The sequence below is a fragment of the Homalodisca vitripennis genome, chromosome 2 (genome assembly GCF_021130785.1).
Source record: "Homalodisca vitripennis isolate AUS2020 chromosome 2, UT_GWSS_2.1, whole genome shotgun sequence".
In the NCBI taxonomy this organism is placed as follows: domain Eukaryota; kingdom Metazoa; phylum Arthropoda; class Insecta; order Hemiptera; family Cicadellidae; genus Homalodisca; species Homalodisca vitripennis.
Genome location: NC_060208.1, coordinates 4890997 through 4908326, shown reverse-complemented (window position 1 = coordinate 4908326; position 17330 = coordinate 4890997). Strand labels below are relative to the sequence as shown.

The window sequence follows — 17330 nt, the reverse complement described above, 5'->3', positions numbered from 1 at the left end:
AACATAGCCCAGAAGAAGGCAATTAAAACACCCCTTTAAAAAATTGTAATAAACATATATTATTATTAACAAAGAGCAAAGTTGAACAAGAGAATTACACAATTTGGACGGCAAGGCACGAGTGTTTGATGCGCACATGTTTCTTGAGACTGTACTTGTGTTTGGTAGTGAAAGGGCAGTACCGACACTTGAAGGGTCTGATGTCTCCACACTCGTAGCGCTGGTGTTTGGCGAGGTTGCCCTTGTGTAGGTAAATCTTGTCACAAGAAGGACACTGGAACTGCTCTCGTATCACAACACATCCTGGAATAAAAGTCCCGATTACTGGAGAGGATAAACCATGCATTCAACTGATTCAAGAAGCCGCGTGTTTAAAACTCCAGAAACGATTATAATTTAGTGTTTGATTATTTTTTAAATTATAAAACAAACGAACTTACTTTACTTATTTAGGTTTATATAACTGGTACTACTAGTTTTTAGGTTTATTCGTAGATAATAGATTAAAATGGAACACCCATGTGAACTATGTAAAGAATTAAATTCTCAAATACTCTAAGATATTTTTTATCTAATCAAACATTTTTTAGATGCCGATTAACTATGAATTTAAAAAAAAATGTTGTCTTAATTCATTCTAAAATAGATTATGCTCTAACTTTATGGGACGGAAATTATACTTAAACTCTGAAAAAATATAACATACTCAACAAAGACGATTTTTGCGAATAATAAACGATAGTAAAAAACAGGCTATACTAAGAAAGCAGGTTAAAAATTGATATATTTACAAATTATTAAAAGTTTACTATAATATATGTAACAAGCAGCGAGATGATATCCGTAACACCAATACTTTATTAGCCTTAGAATAAAGACATGCTAACGGACAATACTACATAACGTTGTGACTAATAAAGAGATTTATTTCATTCACTATTTTTAAAGTTAATTATTCGTTATGAAAATAATTTGCCATGAGAAATTATAGCCAGACAAGAAAGGGGACCTCTGCTATATCAATAGTAAAACAATTACGAGTGGCTAATAATAATCTGTTTTCCTGCAGTTATAAAGCGGACATAGTTGATCTGATTTAAAAAATAACCTTTAATGTACACAGTTTAAATGAAAAAGTGGTAAAATATAAAGCGAGTTAACAAAAATATATTTAATACAATCATAAATTACACTATATAAATATACCACAAGATGACAAAGCAGTTTTTAATTGGCCTTAATATGCGTAGAAAAACATGCTTCCCAAGTAGCAAGATTGTATATTAAAATGAACCTTCAACAAAGGATTGTATCGGTAATTGATTGAGGATTGCTGGTGAACATATGGTTTTGAACTTCGCAAATATGTCGCAAAAGATTGTATCACTTGGGCAATAAGGCGTGCCATATGCGAGTATCTAATGTACACAGTCGGTGTTAGTTTAAAATTTCGAGTTCATTTCGAGTTTTTGGAGCATTTCTGGTTGTCTTCCAAATATTTTGAATGCATGTACCAAAAAAATGGTTCCATGGACTGAGATACAACCCCCTCCCCCCACATTTCACTTTCTATCTACAACTGATCATACATTAACAGTGCTAGATTTTCTGATCTTTAGGTACAACAGCACAGATCGAAATCTCTGTTAGAGCTCACTGGATTTACCAATATAAAATGTCAAAAACGTTATTTACCCCTATCTTGAATAGTGTACCTTCAATATAAACCCGCGTAGATGAAATGTCTGAAACTTGAGGAAAAGTAAACGATTGGAACCGACACAACACACTTTCAGTAGTCCTCACGTGTTGTCTGCCTTGTGTTTTGCCAACACGTGCATCTTGAGGTTGAACTTAGCCTTGGAGCTGTAAGGGCAGTAGATGCAACTGAATGGTTTTTGGTCCCCGCACTCGTATCGGCGGTGTTTGTACAAATTGCACCTGTGGCGGTAGCTCTTGTCACAGTTCGGGCACTGGAATTGTTCACGGTAGTTCCCCGTCAGAGTGAGATCTAGAACATGCGTATAATCAATGTTCAAGTGCAGTTCGGGCTTTGGAATTGTTCACGGTAGTCCCCCGCCAGAGTGAGATCTGGAACATGCAAACCATCAATGTTCAAGTGCAGTTCGGGCACTGGAATTGTTCACGGTAGTTCTCCGCCAGAGTGAGATCTGAAACATGCAAACCATCAATGTTCAAGTGCAGTTCGGGCACTGGAATTGTTCACGGTAGTTCCCCGCCAGAGTGAGATTTGAAACATGCAAACCATCAATGATCAAGTGCAGTTCGGGCACTGGAATTGTTCACGGTAGTTCTCCGCCAGAGTGAGATCTGAAACATGCAAACCATCAATGTTCAAGTGCAGTTCGGGCACTGGAATTGTTCACGGTAGTTCTCCGCCAGAGTGAGATCTGAAACATGCAAACCATCAATGTTCAAGTGCAGTTCGGGCACTGGAATTGTTCACGGTAGTTCTCCGCCAGAGTGAGATCTGAAACATGCAAATCATCAATGTTCAAGTGCAGTTCGGGCACTGGAATTGTTCACGGTAGTTCTCCGCCAGAGTGAGATCTGAAACATGCAAAAATCAATGTTCAAGTGCAGTTCGGGCACTGGAATTGTTCACGGTAGTTCTCCGTCAGAGTGAGATCTGGAACATGCAAACCATCAATGTTTAAGTGCAGTTCACGGTGCACAGTGCATATTCCTTCTCTGCCGTGTTTATGTTCACCGGATGGAGAGTGATGCATGAAGGTATTTTTATTCGTGAAGGGAGATAATTTTCTGGTTAGTAATTAATTTCCCCTTCATTAATTTTAACCGAATACGTTTCTATAAGTTTGTACTGAATTTGTAGGTATACAAATATCAATATCAAATATCACATCAAATATCACACTATATGCAGGCCGTACAAATAACATATTCATAAAAATATATTATATAGAAGAATTATCGATGGTTGTAAAATTATTTACGATAAAATTATATTTTACCAATTTAAAGATGAAATATATATATATATATATATATATATATATATACTCGTATATATTCTTCCGATTGCACAATTATAAAAGCCTTACATATCAATAGACTCAAAACAGACCTTACGAACGTTATACATTTGAACTGTTAAAGAAGCAGGAGTCGTCAACAAGTTGATGTTTCACCCTCAGGACATGTGTATCAGACGACGTTCCATTCGTATGTTGGATGGCAGGACATCAGGTCAGGATGGCAGCTGACGTTGTATAGCTACCGAAAGTGTGCTATATGCACGCTCAGGACATCAGGTCAGGATGGCAGCTGACGTTGTATAGCTACCGAAAATGTGCTATATGCAAGCTCAGGACATCAGGTCAGGATGGCAGCTGACGTTGTATAGCTACCGAAAATGTGCTATATGCAAGCTCAGGACATCAGGTCAGGATGGCAGCTGACGTTGTATAGCTACCGAAAGTGTGCTATATGCACGCTCAGGACATCAGGTCAGGATGGCAGCTGACGTTGTATAGCTACCGAAAGTGTGCTATATGCACGCTCAGGACATCAGGTCAGGATGACAGCTGACGTTGTATAGCTACCGAAAATGTGCTATATGCAAGCTCAGGACATCAGGTCAGGATGGCAGCTGACGTTGTATAGCTACCGAAAATGTGCTATATGCAAGCTCAGGACATCAGGTCAGGATGGCAGCTGACGTTGTATAGCTACCGAAAGTGTGCTATATGCACGCTCAGGACATCAGGTCAGGATGGCAGCTGACGTTGTATAGCTACCGAAAGTGTGCTATATGCACGCTCAGGACATCAGGTCAGGATGGCAGCTGACGTTGTATAGCTACCGAAAGTGTGCTATATGCACGCTCAGGACATCAGGTCAGGATGGCAGCTGACGTTGTATAGCTACCGAAAGTGTGCTATATGCACGCTCAGGACATCAGGTCAGGATGGCAGCTGACGTTGTATAGCTACCGAAAGTGTGCTATATGCACGCTCAGGACATCAGGTCAGGATGGCAGCTGACGTTGTATAGCTACCGAAAGTGTGCTATATGCACGCTCAGGACATCAGGTCAGGATGGCAGCTGACGTTGTATAGCTACCGAAAGTGTGCTATATGCACGCTCAGGACATCAGGTCAGGATGGCAGCTGACGTTGTATAGCTACCGAAAGTGTGCTATATGCACGCTCAGGACATCAGGTCAGGATGGCAGCTGACGTTGTATAGCTACCGAAAGTGTGCTATATGCACGCTCAGGACATCAGGTCAGGATGGCAGCTGACGTTGTATAGCTACCGAAAGTGTGCTATATGCACGCTCAGGACATCAGGTCAGGATGGCAGCTGACGTTGTATAGCTACCGAAAGTGTGCTATATGCACGCTCAGGACATCAGGTCAGGATGGCAGCTGACGTTGTATAGCTACCGTAATTGTGCTATATGCACGCTCAGGACATCAGGTCAGGATGGCAGCTGACGTTGTATAGCTACCATTAAGTGTGCTATATGCACACTCAGGACATCAGGTCAGGATGGCAGCTGACGTTGTATAGCTACCGAAAGTGTGCTATATGCACGCTCAGGACATCAGGTCAGGATGGCAGCTGACGTTGTATAGCTACCGTAATTGTGCTATATGCACGCTCAGGACATCAGGTCAGGATGGCAGCTGACGTTGTATAGCTACCATTAAGTGTGCTATACGCACACTCAGGACATCAGGTCAGGATGGCAGCTGACGTTGTATAGCTACCGAAAGTGTGCTATATGCACGCTCAGGACATCAGGTCAGGATGGCAGCTGACGTTGTATAGCTACCGAAAGTGTGCTATATGCACGCTCAGGACATCAGGTCAGGATGGCAGCTGACGTTGTATAGCTACCGTAATTGTGCTATATGCACGCTCAGGACATGAGGTCAGGATGGCAGCTGACGTTGTATAGCTACCATTAAGTATGCTATATGCACACTCAGGACATCAGGTCAGGATGGCAGCTGACGTTGTATAGCTACCGAAAGTGTGCTATATGCACGCTCAGGACATCAGGTCAGGATGGCAGCTGACGTTGTATAGCTACCGTAATTGTGCTATATGCACGCTCAGGACATCAGGTCAGGATGGCAGCTGACGTTGTATAGCTACCATTAAGTATGCTATATGCACACTCAGGACATCAGGTCAGGATGGCAGCTGACGTTGTATAGCTACCGAAAGTGTGCTATATGCACGCTCAGGACATCAGGTCAGGATGGCAGCTGACGTTGTATAGCTACCGAAAGTGTGCTATATGCACGCTCAGGACATCAGGTCAGGATGGCAGCTGACGTTGTATAGCTACCGAAAGTGTGCTATATGCACGCTCAGGACATCAGGTCAAGATGGCAGCATACGTTGTATAGCTACCGAAAATGTGCTATATGCAAGCTCAGGACATCAGGTCAGGATGGCAGCTGACGTTGTATAGCTACCGAAAGTGTGCTATATGCACGCTCAGGACATCAGGTCAGGATGGCAGCTGACGTTGTATAGCTACCGAAAGTGTGCTATATGAACGCTCAGGACATCAGGTCAAGATGGCAGCAGACGTTGTATTGCTACCGAAAATGTGCTATATGCAAGCTCAGGACATCAGGTCAGGATGGCAGCTGACGTTGTATAGCTACCGAAAGTGTGCTATATGCACGCTCAGGACATCAGGTCAGGATGGCAGCTGACGTTGTATAGCTACCGAAAGTGTGCTATATGCACGCTCAGGACATCAGGTCAGGATGGCAGCTGACGTTGTATAGCTACCGAAAGTGTGCTATATGCACGCTCAGGACATCAGGTCAGGATGGCAGCTGACGTTGTATAGCTACCGAAAGTGTGCTATATGCACGCTCAGGACATCAGGTCAGGATGGCAGCTGACGTTGTATAGCTACCGAAAGTGTGCTATATGCACGCTCAGGACATCAGGTCAGGATGGCAGCTGACGTTGTATAGCTACCGAAAGTGTGCTAGATGCACGCTCAGGACATCAGGTCAGGATGGCAGCTGACGTTGTATAGCTACCGAAAGTGTGCTATATGCACGCTCAAGACATCAGGTCAGGATGGCTGTGAGGTCTAAGGTGCTTCTCTCGAGCGCTGGAGTTAACCTCAAGTCGTGGGTTCGATCCCGCGCCTCACTTGAGGGATTTTTGCGGTCTGGAGTTTACGAGTTATGCGAGTTACTGGTCAGTGGTGAAGCAGACAGGGTTAATGTTATAAAAGTGTACCAGCCCCAAATCCCTCGATTACATTTATTTTCTTAACAAGGCATCTGACATCCTTGCCTTAATACTAGAAAATTCTCCTTATTGTTAACTATAGGAATTGGATTATTGGAATACTCAAGTATTCAAGTATCCATGGCAGACCTAAATCCGTCACGTATACGTTTTTTCTGCATTAGATTCGGCTGTCTTACACTTTATAACGACACCAAACCATAATTACTTCCTCCTTGCTGAGAGGGAAAACAGGCGATCAAATCCGATAGGAACGGATAAGATGATTCCTCACACAGAGACCTTAATCAATACAAGATTGTGAAATAACTACTCAAGAAGAATAACGTTTTTTCCGTTACAGTTAAAAACAATAAGAAATGTATTTTTTAGTATCTTTAGGCGGGTATAGTATTGAAAGTAACTACTATTTACAATAATAATCAATTCTCTTTAATCCTTTAATTGGCTGGAATAATACATATGCCTTCATATAATATATTTGAGTCATCAAAGCCTGAAGTGTGTGGGTGTTAAAATAAACAACACGAACAACGTAAACAAATAACACAAAACATGATAAATCATTTAATTAATTTCTATAAACAAACATACGAAAGAAATATCTAGTAGTATTGAATTAATGGCATTAAACAACTGTGAGAGCGGTATCAAACGATACCGGTTTTACACCTAACCAAACAATGTGATTCGAAAATAATTTTAGCTTAATAATAAGAGAACTCTGCTAAAACTCCAACAATAACGAATACAAAAATATATAATTGTTAAAGGAGAGTAGGTGTGATGACCAGCGAATCATTACATGTTCTAATATCAATAAGCGATTAGAGTCTGTTACAGTAATCCTCAAGTGTCTACACTAAGAGTGTCCTTGTGCACTATTAATAAGTGTCTCTTGAGCGAAAACTTCTGCTTGAAGCTGCACGGACAGAGCGTACAACTGAATGGCCTCTGGTCTCCGCACTCGTACCGCTTGTGTTTGTACAGGTTAGCCTTGTGCCGGTAACACTTGCCGCAGTCGGAGCATCGGAACTTGCCGCCATCGCAGTTCTCCGCCGCAACCAAGTCTGAAACACGGGCCTGAGTTACTTACAGTTCGTCGCTCTACCTTATCGTGGTCGGTGAAACTATCAGTATCATGTCTGTCCGCACGATATACTGTAGTCACGGCCAACCATGCTTACATCATTCTCGCGCCGGAAAGTGGGTGAAGAAGAGCTTATTAATGTTTACATTAAATATCAATATTGATTTTCGAAAAGAAAATGTGAATTGTTCATTAATGAATTATTGGTTTTGATTATATAAAATGTTAGATAATGAGAAAATACTATTCCAACTGCTTTAATATATGACATTTTGAAATGGCACGTATAAGATTGACAAACTCAGGCTAACTTTATCCAATTTACCATTATTAATTCTGAATTTCAAATCATCTCGTTAAATTATCAAATGGTATAGTTATATTGTCAAAAAACGTTGATATAATAGACTTAAATGTTACCTAAAAATTACTTCAAGCTCAGTACTTCAGCCATTCACTTATTTAAGTACACATATGCTTACTTAAATACATATTGTGTTAAAAATGACGGAGCAAAATTCCAAGAATATTTGCAAACAATGTAATTACTCTACACAAAAATACCTAAAACACAAGATCCAAACTCTAACAAAATTAGCAGCTATGTAAATGTAATCAGCCAGTTGTAATATTTTAAAGTAAAGTTCGACTTCTTCACTTTTTTAAATATTTTTAACGCAAATCAGATATTACTGTACTGGACTCAAAATAGTAACATTCAGGTTATTTCCCGTGTCTTTATCGCGTTAGTTCACGGCGATGTAACCATCTACAAACAACCGTCTACAAAATGTATGACTCAATATTTCTAACTTTTTCGCCACGCTTCTATTTCGAACCCCAAAACTAGCGTGACCAATGACAATATCGTACTTAGGGGAAATTCACCTTTACGAGTTATATGCTGCTCACTGGCTCTACAAACACACAAAGATGATAACTCAGAAACTTCACAAGTCGAACTCACATGTTTAACATAAACCAATGCCTTATTTAACACACAATTATAGTTAAGCTTTTGCTAAATTCTTAAACAAAAATTACTTTATAAAATTACCGTTTTGAAATGATTAAATAATTATAATTTAAATTTAAATGTATTAAATATAATTAAAATATACCATAGTAATTGCATTTATTTTTGAACAGAATTTCCACATTGTAAGACGTTATCATTATTAAATATTTATATAACACATTAAATTATTCATTAATTACACACGAGAATATCACAGGCAATAAATGATTGAAATCAAACAATGTAGATTCTTCTAACTTTTATTTGCCACGGGGAAACACGTATGTCTCTTAAATACGTGCAACTTGAGGGTGAACTTCTGTTTGGTAGAGAAAGGACAAAGGGTACAATTGAAGGGTCTCTGTTCGCCGCACTCGTACCGAAGATGTTTGGTCAGATTTCGCTTGTATCCGTAGCTCCTGTTCGGGCAGTTCGGGCATCGAAACCGCTTCACGCCGTCACCTTCAATTGCGGAAATATCTACAACAAACATACACACAATCAATGATGTGATTGAAATTATGTATTCCGCACTCTCCATTCATTTTACAATAACAATAATTACATCAAACGCTATCATCCATAAACCACTTGATGTTGTTTTAAATTAGTTTAATTATTCCTTTATCAAGAACATGGGTAAGAAAAAACTTATAATTTTGAGTTATCTTTTGAAATATGAACAGAAGCACCCTAAAATTTAAATACAAAACCACTTCAATACAACATCTTTCATCGTATCCGTATAATATTGACGGTTGTTAGAAAAAAATGTGTCTTACAATTCAAGGTAAAATTTCATCCTAACAGTTGTGTTGATGAATATAAAACAAAATTATTTGAAATATGCTTATTACATAACTTGAAGTTATTTTTAAAAAAGCTAAAAATTTAAATAAGACGTTGAAATAATAAATTTATTTAAATTTTATTTATCATAATACATAGACTAAAAAAGATGAAGTCGCAAGATTAATGTCAGCCATTGCTTCACCACAGAGTATAGGAAAAATTAAAAACAAATTAACGTAAACAAAAATAATACGTTAGTTGCTTGTGTTATAATATAAAATATTCATTTTATGTATCCATAAAATAGCCTCTAATTTGTAAGACATCTCGTTCTAAGGAATCAACGTCTGAGTCCGTAACATATTCACTAATATGAATATCTTCCCAGAAAAACAAAGCGTTGTCAATAAAAAATACATCATTAATTTAAATAACAACTTTGATTAGAACTCTTAATAGTCGTATTGCTCAGCCCTAATATTGTGTTTAAAACCCCATTTGGGTACTTCTACCGAGAGTTGTTCCAAACTAAGCTAGCAGGATGCAGCACCAAATGTATTATCGCCTAAATAAGGACGCTACAATACAGGACTTTCTAAAAATCGAATCATAGTCCTTCCGTTTGTGCGATAACCCTTGAAAGAATTATCATAAAGATTTGAAAGTTGGTACACATGATCTTACTGGACCAAATAAGAACTCTCTTGACTTTCACCCCCTCCCCCTTCCCCTTCGTTTTTTGTTTTTTAAGACCTAAATTGAGTGCCTAACCACGCCCCCAAAATGACTTCTTTTACGGGCTTTGAGTAAACAGGAAAATAATTGTAGGAGCATAAATAACAAGAGTTTAATTGAAATAACATTTTAAGTTAAATTTGTATAGAACACAAGGAACACGACTTATGTTCAATGCACTTTAAACACAAAATTCAGTAAAAGCACACCTTTCTATTTAAAAAAACTGTTAAGTACATAACAATAAAGATGATGAAATTATGAAAAATCATTTGTGACAAAACAGCTAAACAGTTTTATTTTATTTTATTATTTTAAAGATTTGAAATCTACCAGAAAATATAATTAATTATGTTGCTAAATAAAGAATTGTCTTATTTTTGGCCGAAATAACTGGGAATTTAAAGCAGGTAAGATTTGGTAGGCGTAAAAACATGTAACAATATTTAAAAAGGATGTAAACAATCAGTTAATTCACTACATAAAACTGCACAAGCTGAAGTGCTTAACATAATCAATGTAGAATAGTTTTAATCAGCCCAATATAGTTTTATGATGAATATTGAGTACATCGAAATATAAAAATACGTTAGTTTGTAAATGCTCATAAAAAGAAGGCACGCATTTCAAGCAGTCAATAGATTTAGTGAATGGATGAAATAATACAACAGCACATAATGTATCAACTACAAATTACAAACTCATCTTACACGACAGGAAGAACGAAGAAAAACAATAAGATAAATTAAAAATGGACATCAAATTAAAAATACTGTATAATAGAATGACAAAAACACAATTCTTATTAAAACATTGTAATAATCGAAAGATATACTCAAGGCGTGCTTTAATGGAAATACGTCCAAGAGTAACTTTAACAGAAATCTGCTCCACGGCCATCCAAAGCTTCATTGTTATAATCTAGGAGCCAAGGCCCAATTTGCATTGTAGAACATGGTTGTTCTTGTAATCGATAGATAAATCTCCCCTAACAAAGAAGTCGGTTGTCAGTCGAGCTAGTTGTGGTGCAGGTCGAAACTGGAAGGTTTCGAAGGGGTTACCAATACAAAACAATTATCCCCCCCCCACTACACTGCACAAATAATAGTTATATTACCGTAATACTAGACAAAGAGACTGAACTGCTGATTTTGATTTACAGTATTTATGTATCTAAACAGTTGATTTACGTGTGTCAAGCTAATAAAAATATGATTTGCAAAAAGAATTATCGATTAATATTTTTAACCCTTTTGATACCCACCCATTTCGACCTCCGCCAAAGCTAGCGGCTGACAATCGCTTTCTACGTCTCCATCGATTTCAAGACATGCCAGGCTGAGGTAGACTTTAATAAGCGGCCTACACTCGTTATTCGGTTGTTTTATCGAATACAATTATTGTTTTTCATGCGAATGAATAATTTAATATTACAATTATTTAACCATATGATTTCAACTTATTTACAATAGTTTTAATGTAAGCAACAAACAACAAGAAGTTACTAATGTTTGGAGAATTTGAAAATGGTGATTAATATGAGGAAATGATGTAAGCTATTTCTATACATACATGTGGGTTTGGCTCCTGATTTATACAAGGGGAGAATCCTTTCTCAAGCGGTTGTTCACTGTTATCCGGCCAAACTATAAATATTGTACAATTTTATAATATGTAAATTAGGCCATACTTGGTTTTGATATTTTATAGTGTTATTGTTAAGTTTAGGTTATTACAATTTAAATGTGTTGCTAATATGTTGCGTACGACTATTATATACTATCGAATACTTCGATAATAACAATCGAATAACGAGTGTAGGCCACTTCCTTAGACTGTTTACTTCAACAGTGGCAACTGCATCTCGACCAACTCTTCTCGACTACCCAACATAACATAAACTTTTTTATGGCGGTTTACATTCGTAAATATATTAAGTCCGAACAATAACACTTTTCTTCAAATTTTATTTCCAGCCGTATTTTCCTTGTGCTTTGTGATGACGTGTAGCTTAAGGGAACACTTCTGCTTGGCCCTGTAAGGACAGAGGGTACAGGTGAAGGGCTTCAGGTCACCGCACTCGTAGCGACGATGCTTGGTCAAGTTGCTCTTGTGTCGGTAACTCTTGCCGCAGTCCGGGCAGCGGAACGTGTCACCGTCAACACCGCTGCCGCTGTCTACACTCAGATCTGGAAATTATCGACCGATTAGACAGCTGAAGAGAGAAGTCATTAATATTGATGCCCCTTGGGTAACCTGAGAAGCAGTTTCAGTAGCATTGAATGTTACGTATGGCACGTCTATAGATAGTGCCTCTCAATTCCAAAACCAAAGCCATCGTCTGTACTGTAGAGGAATTTATTTTATTGGATATATATTTTGTTATAACAATAGTATGCTGCTATTTCTAATATACTTTGTATTTAGAGGGAGGATTTAGAATAGCAAAAATGAAGGTATTAAAACTAAATAATATTTATTATACAAAATATTGTATGGTTCTGAGGTTATGTACAGAATGTGATATATTATTTACAGTATACATTGAATACGAGTAACAAATTATAGTAGGATATAATGACACAACTCTATTTACCACGAATTAACTGCTTATAAACAATTGGAATACCACAAAAAAGTACCTTGTTTATATTTGGATACCAATTATAGTTTTTGATACATTAAGAGAAATTAATACATAAATTAATAAATACATCATTACTATTATTACAACTGCCCTAATGTCCAAACACAAGTCTATTTCAATTAAAAAATAAGAATAATAATTTTAAAATAACCAATGCATAAATTAATCATTAAAAAAATTAAACGATAGAATAGTTTTAAAATTTTTTGTTGTAAAAGTAATACCAAATATATAACATGGATTGACAGCTTCCAAACTAGCGGCAACATTTGTATGTAAATAAATAAGTGGCTGAGCGTTATCAAAGCTTATATCTCATGGGGCTGAAAATGTTATTTGTGTCTGGTTGTCTATCTGCCTGTCCGGACAATTGACGAATTGACCAGAAGTCTTGCGATTGTTCATGAGTCAGGTGTGAGTATGTATTAATCAATAGGATTTTGATATAAATAAACTTGTAAGCAAACTGAGAACAACCAAAAGAGATTGTAACATAGAGTAACGACATTTTTAATCATAGATTAAAAAGTAAAACAATAAGAGTGGAAAGTCAATATTAAGGATACGCTCTACCACTTTCGTAAAGGCTGATGCCGGGGGATTTGAATCTGCCTCATTTTAGGCTCATGTTTTGAGCTATTACAAACATATTGATATAATATAGCTAACTAAATGTTTGTATAATCACCTACATTATTGAAATTTCAATTTCGTTTCAACTTAAGTTGTGTGTAAAGTTTATAAATTAAGGATATTTTCAACACTTCATGAAATATAAACATGAATTTTTACTAAGAAATGTAATATATACGGGCGTAGATTGGAATGTCGTAAGGGAAACATCGCGTAATGGATTTCAGCGCACCGTTGCGTTGCAGTACCTATCCACCCTAGCTCACCCTTACTTCCCTAGTGTGACGTAGTCAGTGCTCTCCTCATGCTTCTCTGCCTGTATCTCCGGTGCTGAATGTCTGGCGAAACACTCCATACACCACCCTGTTAAGTGGCCAATTATCCTAAACAATGTTCCCACCTAACAATCTGACTATACATTTTTACTTCCCAGTCAGTGTACTCGCTGCGGTTACTTGTACAGTCAGTGTACTCGCTGCGGTTACTTGTACAGTCAGTGTAGTCGGTGCGGTTACTTGTACAGTCAGTGTAGTCGGTTGCGGTTACTTGTACAGTGTACTCGCTGGTTACTTGTACAGTGTACTCGGTGCGGTTACTTGTACAGTCAGTGTACTCGCTGCGGTTACTTGTACAATCAGTGTACTCGCTGCGGTTACTTGTACAGTCAGTGTACTCGGTGCGGTTACTTGTACAGTCAGTGTACTCGGTGCGGTTACTTGTACAGTCAGTGTACTCGGTGCGGTTACTTGTACAGTCAGTGTACTCGCTGCGGTTACTTGTACAGTCAGTGTATTCGGTGCGGTTACTTGTACAGTCAGTGTACTTCGCTGCGGTTACTTGTACAGTCAGTGTATTCGCTGCGGTTACTTGTACAGTCAGTGTACTCGCTGCGGTTACTTGTACAGTCAGTGTACTTGCTTGCGGTTACTTGTACAGTCAGTGTACTCGCTGCGGTTACTTGTACAGTCAGTGTACTCGGTGCGGTTACTTGTACAAACAGTGTACTCGGTGCGGTTACTTGTACAGTCAGTGTACTCGCTGCGGTTACTTGTACAGTCAGTGTATTCGGTGCGGTTTTTTGTACAGTCAGTGTACTCGCTGCGGTTACTTGTACAGTCAGTGTATTCGGTGCGGTTACTTGTACAGTCAGTGTACCTCGGTGCGGTTACTTGTACAGTCAGTGTACCCGCTGCGGTTACTTGTACAAACAGTGTACTCGGTGCGGTTACTTGTACAGTCAGTGTACTCGCTGCGGTTACTTGTACAGTCAGTGTATTCGGTGCGGTTACTTGTACAGTCAGTGTACTCGGTGCGGTTACTTGTACAGTCAGTGTACTCGGTGCGGTTACTTGTACAAACAGTGTACTCGGTGCGGTTACTTGTACAGTCAGTGTATTCGGTGCGGTTACTTGTACAGTCAGTGTACTCGGTGCGGTTACTTGTACAGTCAGTGTACTCGGTGCGGTTACTTGTACAGTCAGTGTAGTCGGTGGCGATGCGAGCGAGTACAGAAGCGTACTTCCGGCAGTTGGGAGACACGCAACGCTTTCTGCTACATTAAATAATTCGGTCTGTACTGGAACATCTGTTAGGGGCCGTTGCCCTGTTAGACAGGTCCGTGTTGAAGTTTAACCCCAACAGGACAGTTCCAAGCCGGATATAGCGAACACGATAGTGTATTAGCTAGCGAACTCAGCGTGTTTGATGCGCACGTGTTTCTTCAGACTGAACATGTACTTGGTAGTGAAAGGACAAAGGTGACAATGGAACGGCCTCAGATCACCGCACTGATACCGCAGGTGTTTGTTCAGATTGTACTTGTGTCGGTAGCTCTTGTTGCAGTTCGTACACAGAAACTTCCCACCTTCATCCAACACCACGGAGACATCTAGAACATAAAAACAGTCGATGTTACTAGATGAGGTATTAAACAATATACCACCACTCTTGAAGTTTATCGTCAACCAAAATTCTTGAATTTATTTATTTATTTATTTGTTTTCACCCGTTAATCCCAATAATTTTTCAGCCAATACATTTCAGACAGATCGCCTTGAATATAGATTGATTAATAGTCTAATATCTAAATTTTTCCAACTACAATATTTTAATCACTTAATAAAACCTCAGAATTCCAATTTAGAAACCTGTGCAACTTTAAGAAAAGCAGACAATACATTGTGAGAACCTAGTGTTAATAAGTTGTTTCCTGAACTACAAATAATTTGTTAAGGTGGTATACCACGCCACTGTAGTCGAGAGATCACGCATAACCAAATTAGCGTACCCAATATTGACGTACCTCCCACATTCAGTTTCTTAGCCAATGCCATAGTAATAAAGTGTCTGAAATGAAAAATGTATGAATTTTAGATAATTTATAACGCAGATTAAACATTGGGCCCATGTTAAAAGTGGAGCCAGATCGGGGAAGTTAACGCTGGCCTCGGCCAGATGCGCGGCCAGCAGCTACCTAGCGTACCCTCTTAACTATAATAATAATAATATTAGATGTATTATATTTAATAACTGATTCCTAGAAATGATTAGTTTTTTTCTCTGAATACTCCATTATTTTATATTATATGATCTAGATCTACCAGTAATGGACAGGGGTGAAAAGTGAAATTAAAATTAGACTCAATAATATATTCATCTTTTTAAAAGTTTAATTACAAAGTTTGTTAGCATGTACTGAACAGACCGTTAAAAACATTATTTTAGAAACAAAATAGAAAGAATATTAAATATGGTGTTTCTGGTGGTTGTGCGTGTTGCAACATAGTAGGGCCATACTAGAACCTATAACAGACTGGTGTGCTTGGTGAACATATGGAGTTTCAGGTGGCCCTTCTGTTTAGAGCTGTAGGGACACAGTGAGCAGCGGAAGGGCCTCAGGTCCCCACACTCGAACTTCCGGTGTTTCACCAGGGAACCCTTATGTACGTACGTCTTACCGCACGTACCACACTGGTAGTCCGAGTCTGTCTCCATCTTGGATTTCCCCGCATCTACAACACGATCAATATCGTTAGCAGGAAATATAGTTCACTTATATTTTGTCTACTCAACAAATGTAAAAATCAAAATTTAAGTGACAACATGGAAGATCCACAGTAATTCCAACCAAACGAGAAATTACATAAGACTCGTAATGCACATACAAAACAAGAGCCGTGACGGCCAGACACGTGGCAGGTGCGCGGTGTGCGCAGTAGTCAATCGCGCATCTTCTCCGCTACAACACTTCTAAGTAGTCAGTTTGCGCTGAGCTGCAGTCACATAAACATGGCCGCCTTTATTGATCATCCCGCCAAATGTGAATTGAAGAGTTTTATTCGCTTCCTGCAAGCAGAAGGGAATAGTGCAGCAGAAGTCCTTCGGAGAATGTGCTATGAGCGATGGTGCTGCACGTAAAGTGGTGTAGAAAGACGAAGAGGTTGGCTGACACAAAAACCGCTGAATGGCTTCAGCTCTGACATTTCTCGAATTGATCCTTGAATTTGACACTCGGTAATCTTCAAACTATTGACGCGATCCACGCACAACATAGGAAAAATCAATATATCAAACAAGTGCACTTTAAAAAAAATTTCTTTATTTACGTGTAAGAAAGACACATACAAACTTAAGAAGTTTCAGACTCTGAAAAGATCTTGTGCTTTCTGAAGACATGGATCTTGAGATTGCACTTCTGCTTGCAAGTGAAGGGACAGAAAGAGCAAGAGAACGGTCTGCGATCACCGCACTCGTACCTCTGGTGCCTGTTGAGGATGAACTTGTGCTTGTATATCTTGCCGCAGGAAGGACACACGTGCTTCTCCTTCTCGTCGGACACGAGGTGACCTGCAACAGAGTTTCGGTGGTCAGCAGCGAAGAACATGGTCGGTGGTTAACCATCGATACTATTTTACTTTATTACTCGAATCAGAAGTCTTCCTAAACGGGATTTGTCTTTGCACAAAAGAAAATGGGCATCCATAAAGATGATAATATTGTATTCAGTAAACAAGGAATCAATAAAAAGGATTTTACCACCACTTTCATTAACAATATTATGTAACATTTGATTAGCTCCAAATATATAGATTCTTTTTACCGACTGTCCAGCACTATCGATTTACTTAAGATCACTAT

General features: G+C 38.6%; 1 protein-coding gene across 1 annotated transcript; it reads right to left on the bottom strand.

Annotated features, from left to right (window-relative positions):
- Nucleotides 1-15: 15 nt before the first annotated feature.
- On the bottom strand, nucleotides 16-17076 carry LOC124353440 (oocyte zinc finger protein XlCOF6-like). The gene is made up of 10 exons (XM_046803278.1): nucleotides 16938-17076; nucleotides 16007-16204; nucleotides 14886-15081; nucleotides 14363-14742; nucleotides 13649-14080; nucleotides 11968-12102; nucleotides 8735-8866; nucleotides 7220-7348; nucleotides 1807-1998; nucleotides 16-303 (listed from the first exon to the last, which is right to left on the bottom strand). The coding sequence occupies exons 1-10, from the start codon at nucleotides 17074-17076 to the stop codon at nucleotides 95-97; spliced, it is 2142 nt and encodes a 713-aa protein (XP_046659234.1). The 3' UTR covers nucleotides 16-94.
- Nucleotides 17077-17330: the final 254 nt, after the last annotated feature.

Bases quoted from the DNA above. Each gene is read 5' to 3' on its own strand.
- LOC124353440 (XM_046803278.1), bottom strand. From the start codon at position 17,076: ATGTTCTTCGCTGCTGACCACCGAAACTCTGTTGCAGGTCACCTCGTG. The intron at 7,349-8,734 runs GTACCCTTTGTC...CCCGTGTTTCAG, and splicing joins CGAACAGAGACCCTTCAATT to ACTTGGTTGCGGCGGAGAAC. The intron at 1,999-7,219 runs GTACGCTCTGTC...TCTCACTCTGAC, and splicing joins AGACCAGAGGCCATTCAGTT to GGGGAACTACCGTGAACAAT.